Below are 16,921 nucleotides of genomic sequence, written 5' to 3'. Positions count from 1 at the left end.
ACACAGCTGCAGTAAAGGCACCTAAGGGTGCTCATTTTACCAAAATGGCCCCGGTCTTCTTTTTTCGCCATTTTAGTGTTTCTTTTCTTGTTCCTTCCCCTGACATCCAGGGTTTGAAATTCCTTTGTGTAAGATTTTTATCTTTGGGGGAAGTGCCCTGGACTCCCCGCCCAAGCTCCAGTCTGTCTGTGAAGGCAGGAAGCGAGGGAGGAGATAGACAGTTACAATTGACTTGGGCTGTCCTGGCTCCTTGCAGACTCTTCTAGCCCCTTGACTTTGATATTGTTTGTCCCTCCATATGTGGTAATTTCTTTTAGACTGTTACTGATGGGAAAGGCTTGTCTAGATTTCATTGGAAGATTTAGCTGTCCTAACATATACTGAGAACCTGTTTAACCTTTTCTTTCCTTAAACCTTTCCTTTCTGCAACCTCAGAAATCTAAAGTATAACTAGTGTGGTATATAAATGCCATTACTGTCCTTGTGAATGTAGGAATTGTGTAAGATGCATATCCAAAGCGTATCTACTAACTTGTTTGATTCTGAAAAGTATTTTAAAGTATATTTACAGTGTAGCATAACTTGCAGTTTTTATAGAACGCTTATTTAAAAATTGATGTTAAATAAATAACTGTTTATAATGGAAACCTTGCGTGGAAGTGTTGGTTACTTGTATTTACGATTTTCATTGCTACAGCTCTATAGCTCACATTTGCCCCTCTTGAGATAGGCCTGGCTGCTCAGTCACACTACCAACTTGTGTAGAACAGACCCATACCAAAAGGTGTGTTACCTAATACCAAGCAGATAAGTGTTGTGTAGTCTCACACAGTGTTACTACATCAATTATTACCTAAGAGTTAGCCAGAGAAAGTTAAAAGGGGAAACGGGGAGACCAAAGGGCAACCCAGCAACAATAGACAGTATGTGCCAAAAGTTGTCAGAGGATAACATTAAAAAGGTACTATGGAGAGTCTAAGAAATGACATCCATTAGAGTAAAAGACTGAGTGTGGAAAAAGGTTCGAACTCACTGAGGTGTAAGGAAACGTAATGCACCAGTAAAGGATTGACAAACGCCAGGATATCATTACTATGAAGATCTTACCTAACACAAGGAAACTTGCAATCGTAACAAAATGTTACCAGGTGTTAGGCAGAATTGCATGCAGTACCCTCTGTGATCAACCACATACAATTAGGACTACAGGTGTAAGCAAAACCAACCTTTGGTATAAGTCTGTACTACACAGCTTTTGGTAGCGAGCTGAGCAGCCAGGCTTATCTCAAGAGGAAATGTGAGCAGTACAAGAGGTTACACAGAGGTCTTTAAATCACAGTGGTTCAAGTAGACACTTACACTTGTTTCTTGGTAAAACACTTATTAATTTATAACAGTCATTTTGAAAACATTCACTAGAAGGAGGCAACTTAATATCATACACAAATACACTACAATACCAAACCAATACGTTTCTGAGTAAATTGGGCTCCCCTGAAATAGGAGCAAATTGGCATTTCAGTCACTTTAAATGGGAGCAAAAAGGCACAAGTTAATAAAATAGATCACAAATACTTTCAGTTCACTGGACTCGATACAGTTCAATAGGCCTAGGCCAAAGTCAATGGGCTAGTGTCTTGGATAGGAAAGAGCAGTTCTTGTAGTAAATGGTAAAGTCTTTGCCAAAGTATTCAGAAGTATTTTGTACGAAAAAAAAGAATCATATGTTGGGTCACATGCTGATTAGGCCTGCAAGTTGGGAAAGTTTCATGAACTTTCACCGCGAGAGGCAAGTTCTCTCAATCGGGTTGGCACAGTACCTTAATATGAAGAAAAGATGCAGCTGAAGATGTTGGTTCCTGGCAGTTCTTGCAGCTCTTGCTGTTCCTGAGCCTCAGTCGTGGGGACAAGAGGGAGGACATCGGGGGAATCCTGCACTGCACGGGGACTGGCCAAATGGAAGATCTTTGGTTCGAGTGACCGTCGTCCAGCACACAAACTAGTGTCCTTCCCCCTGGTTAATCCTAACCAGCTCTGCGAATGGTATGCAGGTGGCTAATGAATTGATTGGTCCCACCAACTCAAAGGAAGAAGTCGTCCTTGAAGGGGCTTCTCTGTCGAGATGAACTTGGCAATTCGGGCCTGCAGCAGGGCTTCACCGGGCAAACCAATGGTCCAGGAGTTGCAGCAGCCATCCTCTTCCAGCTCATCTTTGGTTGTTTCTTTCTAGTGGTCGACTCTGCTTTCCAGTCCAAGAGACTACCCTTTTAAACAGTTTTCTCCCCTTCATTCCAGCCTAGCTGCCACTCACCCATCAGGGTAGCTGTCTTTGCCGGACAGTCAGCCAATCACGCCAGAGTGCATTTGAGTCTCCTAGGAGACTAAGCACAGGGAGTTTCGGGCCCCTCCCTCACTTCCTGCCCACCCCAGACACTCGGACGCCAGAGGAGGTCTTCAGTCCCGAAGCCCGCCAAAGGCATAGAAACAAAGGGACCGGACCTGGTTTGGCGCGCAGACACAAACTCTAGAAGGACCTTTCCATAAAGAAATAGCAAAAAAAGACGACCGGGACCTGTTTAAACAAAGGGGTTTAAGGCCCCATCTCGAAAAACATGGCTTCTGCGATTTTTAGCTACCGGTGTTCACGGTCGGGAAAAATCATAGTAGTTTGTTGTAAAACCACTGCCACCAGCCATTTCGATAGAAACGGGTAGCATTTGACTGTTAAATGAGTTTCTAGACACAAGGGATGCTAGGTAACCCCTCCAGCACTCTATAGGAAGATAGTGTGTGCTGGGTCTAGGGATTTAAAAAGACTAGTAAAGTCAATTTAACTTTACATTCTCCGGGAAAAAGTAGTTCATCCCAGAGAAGGTATTTAAACCTTTTGGAAGTCTAAAAGACATCCCTGTCACTGCACTGAGGGTGCTGTGTAACACACATGAAAAGATGCCCATGGAGTTATCTAAAACTCATAATCAAAGAACACCAGAGTAAAACGCACATCAAAATGCATGAGAGTGGGAAAAAAGGCTCATACTCTATCCAGAAAAAAAAAAAAAAAAATTCCTCAAAATACAGCAAAGTTGCTGGGGGTCTCTCAGGTGAAGGGAATTAGCGCATTTATGAGAATTCTCCTTAACACCAGGTAAGTAAGAAAGGGGATACATTGTATACTCACAGCACTCCACATATAGTGGGATGTGCTGGCTAACTATATGAAATGTAAAGGGGGACGAAAGCCCCTCTTTACTACTTGGGAATTGTAGTCCACCCAAGTAAATGAAAGAGAATTTAAGAGGAGCCCATAGGGGCAAACCAGCCTAAGCCCAAAAGTTGTCAAACTCGAACTTCAACCGTACACTATGGAGCGACATAAAAAGGTCACAAGGCTAGGTGAGAGGTGAAAAATATTCCCTTTCACCTAGGGATAAGGTACAATAGTTACCTAGTCAAACCAAAAGGTTCTGGAATTGACACAGGTCAGGAAGATTTATCATTGATATGTAATTCTGACCTAACAATGTGGTTATTGGTTTCTACTGTTCCTTGAATTTGTGATCACTATTCAGGAAAGTATACTTGCAGATTGGTTTACTGAGTGTCACTGCACAACTGCAAGGGTCTACTACCCTTGTATTACTGAAAGTAACTTATGGTTTTACTCCCCATGAATAGATGTGCCCTATACTAAATGTGCTTGATAAAGTCTGACTTGCCTAAAAATAATGTTTGTTTTCTAAACAAGGTTTATGCTATGGTCTGTGTACTTTAAATCACTTTGTGGTGTTTTTATATTGTGTTTACAATTATATGACCAAATACCTACCCCCCATGAATTATCTTGGCCTAACTTGTATCTACAATAAACCTTTATTTCTGATAATGCCTCTGGTTGTAAGTGTTTCGGTTGAACCTGTGGTATACTACACATTCTTTGTACCTTCCTACAGCCCGCTCTCCCTCCTAAAATAAGCCTGGCTGTTCTGTCTACACTACCCCATAATCAGGTGGTACAGCCTTCTACAAAGAGTGGAGTCTTGTACTGGCTCAGTTGTATGGTTTTGCTAAGCCCTTAGTTGGACTAACAAGAGGGCATCAGTAAATGCTAACCAATTTAAGGCCCACAGCCTTATTTAATCTGGGAAACAATTGACATTGGTCCATAAATCATTAATGTTGGAATTGTTTGTGCTCTGTGTGGGCTCATTGTAGACCTAGACCACTCTCATACACCCTCCTGAGTCTAAACTTTACTGCTCTGCTACCCACCTTAATTGGGTTTGGCTAGTCTTTAGTGTCTTAACAGTTTGCCAAACTAGGGTGGCCTCCCAAAATCCACCCTCCACGGTTGATGTTTTAAATCAATCTCATCAGTGACATTTTTCTTTTCATTGCAGTTTGCACATTTTCTCTGTGGAGGGACACCCCATCCATGAACCACACCCTCACCCCCTTCTTCAATGGCGCATCCAGTGACTGCTTCTTTGATTGTTTTCTCCTCCCATATCCTGACATTCTGTCCCATTTAAGCATTTGTTGTGCATTCTTAATAGTAACCCATTTATATTTTCCATGAGTTTTGCCAGAGGTAGGGCATACATCACGATTACATAGAGAATCCCCCATGCAAATGCGACTTAATCAGAGGAGGCATTTGCAATGAGAATTTCCTGCTAGCAGACACACACACACCTATGCTCCACACTACCGCTCCATGTGGTTGTAATGGGCAGAGCAGAACCAAGTTACACTACACCCTTCTCTATAAAATGGACCATCTTTTTAATAATGTATCACTATTTTATAAGAGTGTGAACAGTTTGTTTGAAGAGCTGACACAAATATTCTTTCATCCATCAGGGCCGAATGAAGTATGAGAAAGTACACAGTATATACAACCGACTTTTTGCTGTTGAAGATATTGATCCTACACTGGTAAGATACCTATCCGGTATTAATTATTCTCAGGTGTATGAGTAAGTCTTTAAAATATGTTCAGTGAACCAAGAGGTTAAAAGTTTAATTGTTTGCTTCATCTTTGAAAAGAGTCTGTTCATTTCATGGTCCCCAAAATGAAGCAATATTTTAAGGACTATTTTTGTTTATGCACCTTTCCTACCTTTGACATCAGTGAAAACCCCAGTTATTTGCTATGTCTTGAACCCTTACCTGATTTGAGAAGTAAGTAAAGCCTTTTACTCTTACATCCTGTCCCCTTTCCTCCATACTGTATGGGTGTCCCTCGCTAGGGATGGGAGACAGAACCTTTTTAACCAGAAAATACCTTCTTCCCATTTAAATGTAGAGGCGCACGGGGTGCGGTATTGGGAGCATGGGCTTCCCTGACTCCGCCCACCGGCGCCACTCTTCAGTCCTCTTTTCCGCGTCGACAGGAATGGACCGCTTTCCCCAGTGCTCCTGGGTTAGGCCTCCGGCCTTGTAATTCCACACACTCATCCCCAGAGAAGGGTTTTCTTTTTGTCTTTTGTTAAGCAACGATTGTATGCAGTACCCTTTGTGTGCACTACAACAACCCTGAACTACAGGTAGTAGGAACCCAACCTTTGGTATAAGCTTGTACTACACAGGTTGGTAGTGTGGCTGAGCAGCCAGGCTTATCTCAAGAAGGGTCAATGGGAGCTGTAGTAGAGTTACAAAGTGACAAGTATTCAAATAAACACTTAAACATAAGGTTTCTTGAATAAACAACTATTCACTTATCAGTCAGTTAGAATAAGCCTTCATCAGAAGGAAGCAATATAAAAGCAACACACAAATACACTTCAAAACTGTGCACTCTTATTTTCTAAATCAGTAAAGACCCTTTTGGGATGGGCCACAGACCAACACAACCTGCACCCTCGGGTGACTTCAATAGCTAGGGTGCTGGGAACATTAGTATCTTACTGTTTGCATTTAGAATACTCTTAGAAGTTGGTAAAAGGAAAAGTTTATTAGAACAAACAAGAGACCACAAACATTCTTAAGCAGGCAAATACTTTTGGATCCCCTCAGCAGAGTCATTCAGTACAATAGGCAAAAAGTCGGGCCACGAGCTGATTAGACTTGTGAGTAGTAGAAGATGCAAGCAACTCTACAGCAAGAGGTAAGTTCTCTTAGACTTTGTACAGTACCTTTAAAAATGAAGAAGAAAAGATGCAGCAGATGACTCCTGTTCCTGTGCAGTTCTACAGATCTCACTGTTCCTGGGCCTCAGTCGTGGGGACAAGAGGGAGGACGTTGGGGGACTCCTGCACGGGGACGGTCAAAACTCTTTCAGTGGCTGTTCAGTGTTTCAGCTCCTTGTGTCTACCGCAAATAGCAACACTGCGGTTCCTGGCTGTCGGGATGGACTTTCCTTGCTTCTGGGGTCCCCCACTGTATTGAGGGTGCTCTGGCTTGGTCAGTCCTGCTTCCTGGGAGTCTGGAGGATCTTCCTGGAGCTCTATGCCAGCTTAAAAAGATTTTTTTTCTCTCCCTGGCTCTATGGTTTCCAGCAGCAACTTTGTGGAAATTCAACCAGCTCCGAGATGGATGTCCAGGTGGCTTAATTTGGAGTTGATTGGTCCCACCAACTCAAGGGGAGAAGTCGTCCTTGCAGGGGCTTCTCTGTCGATGCAAACTGTGTTTCGGCACTGCAGCAGTGTTTCAACGGGCAAACCAATGGTCCAGGAGTTGCAGCAGGCGTCCTCTTCAAATTCTTCTAAGGTTCCCTCGTCCAGTGGTCGACTCTGCCTTCCAAGCCAAAAGCCTCGCCTTTTATTCAGTTCTCTCCCGTTCATTCCAGCCTAGCTGTCACTCACCCAGCAGGCTGGCTGTCCTTGCCGGACAGTCAGCCAGCCAATCACCACAGAGTGCATTTGAGTCTCCTAGGAGACTAAGCACATGGAGTTTCGGGCACCTCCCTCACTTCCTGCCCCCACCAGACACCATGGAGCCAGAGGCGTGCTTCACTCGTGAATCCTGACAAAGGCAAAGCGAACAATGGGACCAAACCGGGTTTGGCGCGCAGAGTAAATCTCAAGAAGGACTTTTCCAAGAAGAAATGGTAAAAAAAGACCGGGGCCATTTTGACAAAAATGGCACCATTGGGTGCTTTAATGCATTTGCGAACGCAGCCCGCCTTAAATGCACACCACAGTAGTTAAAAGTAAACCACTGCCACCAGCCATTCATCGAGGAAAGGGTAACATAAAAATCTTACATGAGAAGCTAGACAAAGGGGATACTAAGTAACCCCTCCAGCACCCTAATGTAAAATAGTGTCTGCTGGGTCTAGAAAGTTACAAATGTTAGGTAAAGTCATTCGCTTTACTGCTCTTGGAAATAGTAGTTTATCCAAGAGAAGGTATTCACACCTTTGGGAAATCCGAAAGACTTCCCTGTGCCACTGCATTGATGATGCTGTGTTACACAATGTAAAAGATGATGCTTATGGAGTTTGTCAGACTCCATAACCAAAATCACATTAAAATGCATGAGAGAGTGGGGGAAAAAGGGTCTCGCGCTCTCCAGGTTAAAAAAATAAAGTCCTCAAAATCCAGCAAGTTGCTGGGGTTCTCTAAGGTAGAGGGAATTAGCACATTTCTGAGAATTCTCCCGAACAGGAAGCGCTGGAGAGGGAGGAACCTTTCAGGTCCAGGTACCAAGGCGGCTACAGCTACAAGCCATCAGGTTGAGTGGTCGGGTGATCCTAAGAAGGACTGTGCTGAGGAGCCACAAGGTACAATTCCTGGCAGAGGCGTTGCTAGTGAGGGGCTAATGCATAGCCCCTGTTCTTTTGGTGTAGCCCTGGATAGAATCTCAGGTGCTACAACCAAAAGGCTAGCTAGCCCCCAGTCCCGACGGTTCCGACATCAGCATAGCCCCAGGTCTTTTCCAGACCTAGCTACACCCGTGATTACCGGGTCTACACACGAGGGGTTACGCCCTAGTACTGGATAGATGTCCAAGGTGGCGCCTGTACACACCATACACTCCGCAAAGTAGTCTCCTTCCAGGAGGCACAAGCACGAGAGGGACCTTCCAGGTTCTTGTACCAGTGCAGGTACCATGGCTGCTACTACACCTACCGGGCTCCGGGCCGAGGGGTCGCAAGAACCTACCGATGACTGAGCGGAGGGGCCGCCTGGTTCTATTACCGGGGTTAGGCCCGAAGGGCTACACCCTAGTACCAGACAGATGTCTTAGGGGGCGCCTGTACGCAGTACTACTGGTGACCTTGCTGAGGGCAATCAGCCTACCAGGCCCCATCCTGAGGTGCAGGGTTGGCCTCAGCTGCCACCGCCAAAAGTCGTGAAAGAGGCGGGGCTCAACGCAGCAAGCACCCTGTCACAGGCACGCGGTTTGCAGCCTGACAAAATGGCCGCTGGAGCAGATAAAATGGCGGCTCATCTGACACCATCCCCCTTTGGGGAACAAGTAGGGGAACGAGTTTCCAGGTGGGACTGGTCTTCACTAAGTACGGGGGCCCATGGCATACCCTTCATCGTTGCAGGGCCTATACACCCCGCAGACAGAAGGCAGTGTCTGTTTGGGCCACAGCACCCTCAAGGCCCACGCCTTCAAGCGCTCCACCGACCTGTGAAGACAGGTTTTCTTGAAGCCATGACCCGCATGAGGTATCCGCAGATGGGCATCATCCTCAAGGAGGTGATCAGGGACATATTCCCTCTGGTTCGGTCGCTAGCACCCACGGCCACTCTGCCCTTGGTTCCAGCGCCTCCGGCTCCTGTGCAGCCCCAGCTGCCCATGTCAGTACCCACAACACCAGTGCCCATGCCTCCAACGGCCTTGGCAGCCCCACAGCCTCCTTCTCAGCAGCCGGCTTGGGTCAGCACAGCTTAAACCCCATTCGACTCAGCCTACCAACAGGCGCCTCAATGCTGAGTTTAGGCAGCTGGAGGCCCCCCCCCCCCCTTTGCTGTCTGCACTCTCACAGCCACACTCCTCTGCCACTTCTGGTGCAGCAGCAGGCACGCTCCAAGGTGTAGGGCTGGCGGAGGCCAACATTTGTTGGGCAGGACATAATGGAGTCCACTGTGGCGCACATTGACACCTCAGGTCGTGCCATTTGCACCACTACTGGCAGGATGACTGCTGGGCTACGGGCGACAACATTCAACCCGGACGCCCAGGAAAGCATACTGGACCTTCACTTGGGTGGGGGTGGGGGGGTGGGGGCGACCTGTTCCTAATCCACGGTGGAACGGAACTTGATAAGAGGAGGAACAGTCTCTTCTCCAGCATGGGGTCTGGCATGGATTCACATGCTCATGAATATTACCCGTCAGGCTGGGAATCCTCGGTAAAGAAAAATCAGCATCAGTTTCGTTTCTGATCGGTCTTTCGTAGTAGTAACCAATCACTGATCTCTGCGTCATACTGACCACAGCCGATGACTGCCATCTCCTTAAGCCCCGCCTCTGGCAGCCATCTTCAGATTTTTACCGCATGTTCAAGTGTTGGGAGACCTCGTGCTTAGCTCTTGAGCTTTTGCTGCGTGTTTTGTGCTTTTTCAGGTGAATTTTCACATTTTTTCGGTTAATCGAGCCTCAAGCTCCACCGTTTCTACTCCCGTTAACGGGTACCCGTTGCGGGATTTTCCTATGCCCCTCAAGGGTGAAGATTTCGTCGAATCAACCTCTTGGAGGATTCCAGATGATTTGCGGCCTACTTCGAGATGGCCCAGGATGCGAGTTCGTCACCCGGACCCAAGCTATTTCGCAGCTGCCCTGGATGCGGGCTGCAGAATGTGTTTAAGGAGGACGAACATTCGCGATGCCTCTACTGTCTTCATGGGGACAAGACTCATGTAGAGAAGGACTGCCAGTTCTGCAAGAACATGTCGGAGCGGACCATGAGGGACCGTCGATCCCGTCTCGCCAGCTGGTTGGAGAAGGGCTCAACGGGTGAGAAGAAGAAGAAAGGGTCCGAGCGGGCTTCTAAGTCCTGTGCAGGCGCCCCGGCAACGGGGGCCCAACACCAGGCCAAGCACCACGAGTGTGCTGGCTCCGGGAGCGCCGAAAGGTCGGGCTCTTCGGTCGCCAGGCAGGGCGCACCTTCCCCTGCACCGTCAACCACGAGCCAGTGCTCCGGTTCGGGGAAGAGGAAGTCCGAGACCCCGGGTAAGCTTCGGGAGAAGCCCCGTCTGATCTCGGGAGAGGGGGAGCGAGGCGTCGCCCCTCCCCCTAAGGAGAAGGCCCAGGACGCACCTAAGGTGGTGAAGGCCCCTAACCAGCAGGCAAAGGCCTCTATCGAGGCGATCGCGGCAACTCTGGCCAAGCCGGCAGAGACCCCGCCAGCGGAGACTGCCTCCGGGACTAGAGTTTCCCTGCCGCGGCCCATCGTCATGGCCCCCGTGATGGAAAAAGGGGGGGGAGGGCACGGTAGCCTCCTCGAGCTAGGAGTCAGCCTCGGAGGGGGAACTGACCGAGGTCGTGAGGAATCTCGAAGTCCAATTCGAGAAGGTTCGATCCCGCAAGGAAGATCCTCGCGAGATAACCGAGGAAGAGGACGATGGCGAGGAAGAGCAGCCTTCCCTTCCGGCGCAGCAGGAACCTAGGCCTCAGGATAGCTCTGCGGCCATTTTGTTTGCGATCCAGTCCTTATGCTCTGAGATAAGGGCGAGATTACCACGGCCCAGGCCGGAGGACCCGCAACCTGGCCCGTCGGGAAGTCCTCAGAACAAACGACGGAGGACCCAACCCTCTCCTCCGCTCGCCCCCGTAAGGCCTGCAGTTCCCTCTTCATCCTCCCACGAGTTGGGAGATGACAGTGCGGTGGGCTCGACGACGGGTTCTGAGGGTGACGACGACGGAACGGGTCTCCCGTCGCACGGGCCTCTCCGCCCGACGAGATTGGCTCATTCCACGCCATGATCGCCAGGGCGTCCGAATTGTTCCAGCTCTGCCCAGAGGAGCAGAAAAAGGAAGGTTTCCTCTATCAGCGCCGGGAGGACGAGAGGAAGACTGTCATCGCGGTGCCTCTAATCAATGACATCTGGGAGGAGGGCCTGTTGGTATTCAAGAACCCCTCCACGGCACCAGCCAAACGGGACCGGTACGAGAAGAAGTACCGGGTCCCCGAGACCGCTCCCCTGTGCCTCAGGGCCCAGCCAACGCCAGACTCGGTTGTCTCGGCGGCGGCGAAGAAGAAAGCGGTGGGGTCAGGGGCCTCAACGTCGAATTCCCCTCCGGACGGCGAGGGAAAGAAGTTGGACGCCATGGGGCGACGGGTCATTTCGTCGGCGGCGACGACGATCAAAGCGGCCAACGCCCTGGTGATCGTGGCCCGTTACGACAGGGAGCTCTGGTTTAAGCTGGCCCCCATATTGGACTTCGTACCGGACGACAAGAGGTCCCAGGCCCTGGAAATACTTCAAGAAGGCGAGGTGGCGTCGGACCACGCCATAACGGTGGCAACCGATATTGCCGATACCGGGTTCCGCCAGCTGGGCAACAGAGTTTGTCTATGACGACGGGGTTGGCTCTGGGCGACCGACTTCCGTCAGGACGTCCAGACCAGGGCGTTGGACATGCCGTTCGATGGCAGCAACTTGTTCGGGAAGGCGGTGGACGAATCCCTCCAAGCCATAAAGATGGAGACGGCCCGCGCCCTAGGAGCCCTTCAGCAACGACGGCCCTTTCGGAGCTCCGGAGGCAGACAGGGGGCCTCCAAGGTATCCAGCGGTGGCTCGTCGTCCTACCGCCAGGCGGCACGCTCCTCGTCTCAGGAGGCCTACAGGGGTTGCGGCAAGCAGGGAGCGCCTCGCCGCCATCGGCAAGGTGGCCAGGGCGGCAAGGCCAACGCCTCCAAGCAGGACTGAACCGGCCGTGGCCTTGGGGCCCCCACCGAAGCACCCCGGTGGGAGGCAGGCTGACGAAGTTCGTCGGCGTGTGGAAGTCCATCTCCACCGACCGTTGGGTGCTGGATACCCTGGCAAGAGGACACTCTATCGAATTCCTGAAGAAGTGCCCTCACGTTCCACCTGTGGCCAGGAAGGAAAATCATGTCCCGCAACTGCTGTTGGAAGTACGGGCGATGCTCAGGAAAGGCGCCATCGAGCTCATCTCGAAGAGGCTCCGGGGTGTACTCAAGGTACTTCCTCGTCAGGAAGAAGACGGGCGGCTGGCGCCCCATCCTGGACCTTTGTCGTTTGACCAAATACATCAGGTCACAAAAGTTCAGGATGGTCACGCTCCAGCACGTCTTGGGACAGCTGGAGGAAGGCGACTTTCTATCGGCCCTGGACCTGGAGGATGCATACTTCCACGTTCCCATCCTCAAGTCAACGAAAGTTCCTCAGGTTCGTCATCCAGGGACGCCACTACCAATTCAGAGCACTGCCGTTCGGATTGAAGTCGGCCCCCAGGGTCTTTACCAAGTGCCTAGCACCTGTGGCGGCACGGCTGCGCCTGCAAGGGATTCACGTCTACCCCTACCTGGACGACTGGCTCATCCGCTCAAGGACGAGGGAACTCGCCGTCGAACACACTGCGAGGACCGCCCAGCTACTCACAGACCTGGGATTCGCCATAAATTACCCAAAGTCCCACCTGGTGCCGTCACAGGTGGCCCTGTTTCTGGGAGCGAAGCTCGATACAGTGAGGCGCCTGGCGGCACCGTCGGAAGAACGGACGAACACCATTCTGGGCAAAGTGCAGCGCCTGCTAGCCACGGACGTGGCCAGGGTGAGGTCCATCAAGTCCATCCTGGGGATGATGTCCTCTTGCATCTACCTGTGCGCCTCTGCAGACTACGGATGCGCCCTCTTCAAGAATTTCTTGACGCCTGTTGGATGCAGGCTACGGGCACCTTCGAAGACAGGGTCCCCCTCAACTAGGTGTTCCGGCGGGCGATTCAGTGGTGGGGCATTCGAGCGCACCTGACGGCGGGCAAGGACTTTCAGACGCCGGCGTACCAGGAGACGGTGACGACGGACGCTTCCCTGGAAGGTTGGGGCGCCCACACCGGAGATCTCCACGCAAGAGGCCTCTGGCTCCCGGAGGAGAAGCTCCTGCACATCAACATCCTGGAACGCCGAGCCGTGTTCTGGGCTCTCAAATCGTTCCTCCCGGCGCTCAAGGGCAAGGTGGTGCGGATCTTCACGGACAACACCACGACAATGTTTTACATACGGAAGCAGGGAGGCACCAGATCCCCTGCCCTATCCAAGGAGGCACAGGATCTGTGGCACTGGGCGGTCACCCAGGGGATGTTCCTGGTTCCCTTCCACCTGGCAGGAGAAAGAAACACCATCGCCGACTCGCTCAGCAGGGAGCTGCGCGCGTGTCACGAGTGGGAGCTGCGCCAGGATCAGGTGGATCAACTCTTCCGACGATGGGGCAAACCCCAAATCGACCTGTTCGCAACAGCGACGAACTCGAAGTGCCAGAGGTTCGCCAGCAGGTTTCCCCAGCCGAGAAGCATGGGCCATGCGTTCTCGTTCCCCTGGGACGGTCTATACCTGTATGCATTCCCTCCGTTGCCGTTGCTGCTTCGACTCATCAACCAGCTCAAGAGGTCCCGGTGCAGGATGATCCTCGTCGCACCGGCGTGGCCGAGGCAGATCTGGTTCCCGGACCTTCTGGACTTGTCCACATCCCCATCCATCAAGCTGTGGACGGACGCGGATCTTCTCTCCAGAGAAGGAGGCGCCATCTTCCACCACGACCCGGCATCGCTGAACCTGCAGGCTTGGCTCCTGCAGCGCTTGAGTTTGGAGGGTACGATATACCGGCCGACTGCAGAGAGGTTCTTGCAAAGGCCAGGGCGTCCTCGACTCTCAAATGCTACGATCACAAGTGGAAGAGGTTCTCTATCTGGTGCCGAGCACAGAAGATCAACCCCCTACGGATTACGGCCCCTCAAGTGCTGCCGTACCTGCTATCGCTGGCAAAGGCTGGGCTAGCCCCTGCCTCCATTAAGATTCATCTGGCGGCGATCTCCAGATATACCAGAACCACAGGACGGACGTCCCTGTGGTCCCATCGGCTGGTAAAAGAGTTTATGAAAGGACTGTTCCGGTCGTTCCCGCCGGTGAAGGCCCCGGCCCCGGCGTGGGAACTTAACATGGTGCTGACTAGGCTCATGGGGCCCCCATTCGAGCCGATGCACTCCGCACCGATGAAGTTTGTGTCGTGGAAGACTGCATCCCTGGTGGCCATTACCTCCGCACGACGAGTGGGAGAGATCCAGGCCCTATCCTGCAAAGCACCGTACTTGACTTTGCATGCCTCGAAGGTGGTGCTTAGGACGCACCCCTCCTTTATGCCCAAGGTGCCGTCAGACTTCCATCTTAACGAGCCCCTGGTGTTACCTGTTTTCTTCCCGTCTCCTTCGTCGCCGGCCGAGAGGACTTTGCACTCGCTGGATGTGGCTAGAGCGCTGAAGTTCTATGTGGACCGCGCAAAGAGTTTTCGGAGGACATCACAGCTGTTTGTGAACTTTGGACCTGTGAATCAAGGGAAGGCTCTCTCGAAGTCTTCTATTCTATTCCAGATGGCTCTCCGACTGCATCATGCACTGCCACCGGTTGGCTAACCGACCGCTGCCAGGCCGTCCGAGAGCCCATTCGACCAGAGCGATCGCTGCTACTACGGCGTTCCTATCTGGTGTGCCCCTGCTGGACATCTGCAGGGCTGCTACGTGGAGGTCGACGCACACCTTCACGAGATTCTACTGCGTCGATCGGGATTCCAGGGAGGAGTCCAGGGTTGGCCAAGCAGTGCTGCGCAACCTGTTCGCTTAAGGTGAGCCTGGTGAGGAGGTAAGAGATGCTTAATGTTGAGTTGTTGTATTGCTTAATGTTGAGCCTTTTGCCACCTCCCGTGGTTGTGCATGTGTGTACTGCTATGTATTCTTATATTCATGAGCATGTGAATCCATGCCAGACCCCATGCTGGAGAAGGAACAAGTTACTTACCTGTAACTGTTGTTCTCCAGCATGGGTCTGGCATGGATTCACATGCGAACCCTCCCGCCTACCCCTCTGCGGCTCTTCACTTGGTCATACTGCCACTTCACGTGCTACCAAATCTGAAGATGGCTGCCAGAGGCGGGGTTTAGGGAGATGGCAGTCGTTGGCTGTGGTCAGTATGACGCAGAGATCAGTGATTGGTTACTACTACGAAAGACAGATCAGAAACTAAACTGATACTGATTTTTCTTAACCGAGGATTCCCAGCCTGACGACAGGGAATATTCATGAGCATGTGAATCCATGCCAGACCCATGCTGGAGAAAAACAGTTACAGGTAAGTAACTTGTTCCTTGTCTGCTGAATCCTTATCCATCCTCAATAAGGCACATAGCGAGACGCATGCCCATGCTGGCGCACAACGTTAGTGGAGCCTTGGATCCTCCCCGCAATGTCCTCGGGCTACCGCCTACCGGTCCCTCCTTCGCCTCTCTCCTCTCCTCTCCTCCCCTCCCACAGATTGGGACAATAACTCTGTGGGCGGACATTCTCTAGCATGAAGATGCAGGCAGTGGAAGAGGTCCCAGCCTCACAGCGTGATCTGGGCTCCTATTCAGATTTTCGCCATAGATTGGTTACCCCAGCCCGTATTGCGGAGTAATTGTGCACTGGAGTCTGGTGTGCTCCCTGGATCTAAATGAGTCTTACCTTCACGTACCTATCTGCAGCCCCATTGGTCCTTTCATAAGGTCGGGATCATGGGCTTCCAGTTCCTACACAAAGTTCTACAGCATTCGCAGCTGCAGTAAAGCACCCAAGGGTGCCAATTCTGTCCAAATGGCCCCGGTCTTCTTTCACCATTTCTTTGTGGAAAGGTCTTTGTTGAGATGTACTCAGCACGCACAAACCAGGTTTGGTCCCTTTGTCGGCTTTGCCATTGACGGGATTCACAAGTGAAGCCCGCCTCTGGCTCCAGGCTGTCTGGTGTGGGCAGGAAGTGAGGGAGGTGCCCTAAACTCCCTGTGATTATCTCCTAGGAGACCCAAATGCACTCTGTAGTGATTTGCCGACTGACTGCCCGGCAAGGACAGCCACCCTGGTGGGTGACTGACAGCTAGGCTGGAATGAATGGGAGAAACCTGAATAAAAGGCGAGGCTTTTGGCTTGGAGGGCAGAGTCGACCACTGGATGAAGGAACCGAAGAAGAACTTCAAGAGGACGCCTGCTGCATCTCCTGGACCGTTGGTTTGTCCGTTGAAGCTCTGCTGCTGTGCTGAAACTCCAAATTTGTATCGACAGAGAAGCCCCTACATCTCCCCTTGAGTTGATGGGACCAATCGACTCCAAAGTAAGCCACCTGGGCATCCATCTGTGAGCTGGTTGAATGTCCATAGAGTTGCTGCTGGGAACCGTAAAGCCAGGGAGAGGAACACCAGATTGTGTGCGTTGCTTTTAAGCTGGCCTAGAGCTCCAGGAAGATCCTCCGGACTCCCAGGAAGCAGGACTGACCGAGCCCGAGTCCCCTCAACAAAGTGCAGGACCCCAGAAGCAAGGAAAGTCCATCACAACAGCCAGAAAACGCAGTGTTGCTATTTGCGGTAGACACGAGGAGCTGAAACACTGAATAGCCACTGAAAGTGAAGTTTGCCGGTTGCGAGTTTTGACCGTCCCAGTGCAGGAGTCCCCCAACATCCTCCCTCTGGTCCCCACGACTGAGGCCCAGGAACAACAAGATCTGCAGGAACTACCAGGAACAGAAGTCATCAGCTGCATCTTTTTCTTCATTGGTAAGGTAATGTAAACCCCGACTGAGAGTACTTGCCTGTCGCGGTGAAAGTGCTTGAAACTTTCCCAACTCACAGGCCTAATCAGCTTGCGACCCAGCATATAATTCTTCTCGCTACAAACTACTCCTAAGAACTTGTGCAGAGACTTTTCTGTTTAACTAGCAGAACTGCTTTATCCTATCCAAGACTTTAGCCCATTGACTTTGGCCTA

The 16,921-nt window shown here is 51.1% G+C and overlaps 1 protein-coding gene across 1 annotated transcript in view; it reads left to right on the top strand.

Annotated features, from left to right (window-relative positions):
* The window catches only part of CSTF3 (cleavage stimulation factor subunit 3), a 731,385-nt gene that overhangs the window by 515,058 nt on the left and 199,406 nt on the right, over positions 1 to 16,921 (top strand). Inside the window, exon 13 of the mRNA XM_069623577.1 lies at positions 4,864 to 4,938. Coding sequence (XP_069479678.1) covers positions 4,864 to 4,938 — 75 coding nt within the window. The remainder of the gene's footprint in view (positions 1 to 4,863; positions 4,939 to 16,921) is intronic.

Source organism: Ambystoma mexicanum, chromosome 11 (assembly GCF_040938575.1).
Source record: "Ambystoma mexicanum isolate Mex_15411 chromosome 11, UKY_AmexF1_1, whole genome shotgun sequence".
Lineage (NCBI taxonomy): Eukaryota > Metazoa > Chordata > Amphibia > Caudata > Ambystomatidae > Ambystoma > Ambystoma mexicanum.
Note: the sequence above shows the minus strand (reverse complement) of the source record. Positions and strands in the feature narration are given on the sequence as shown.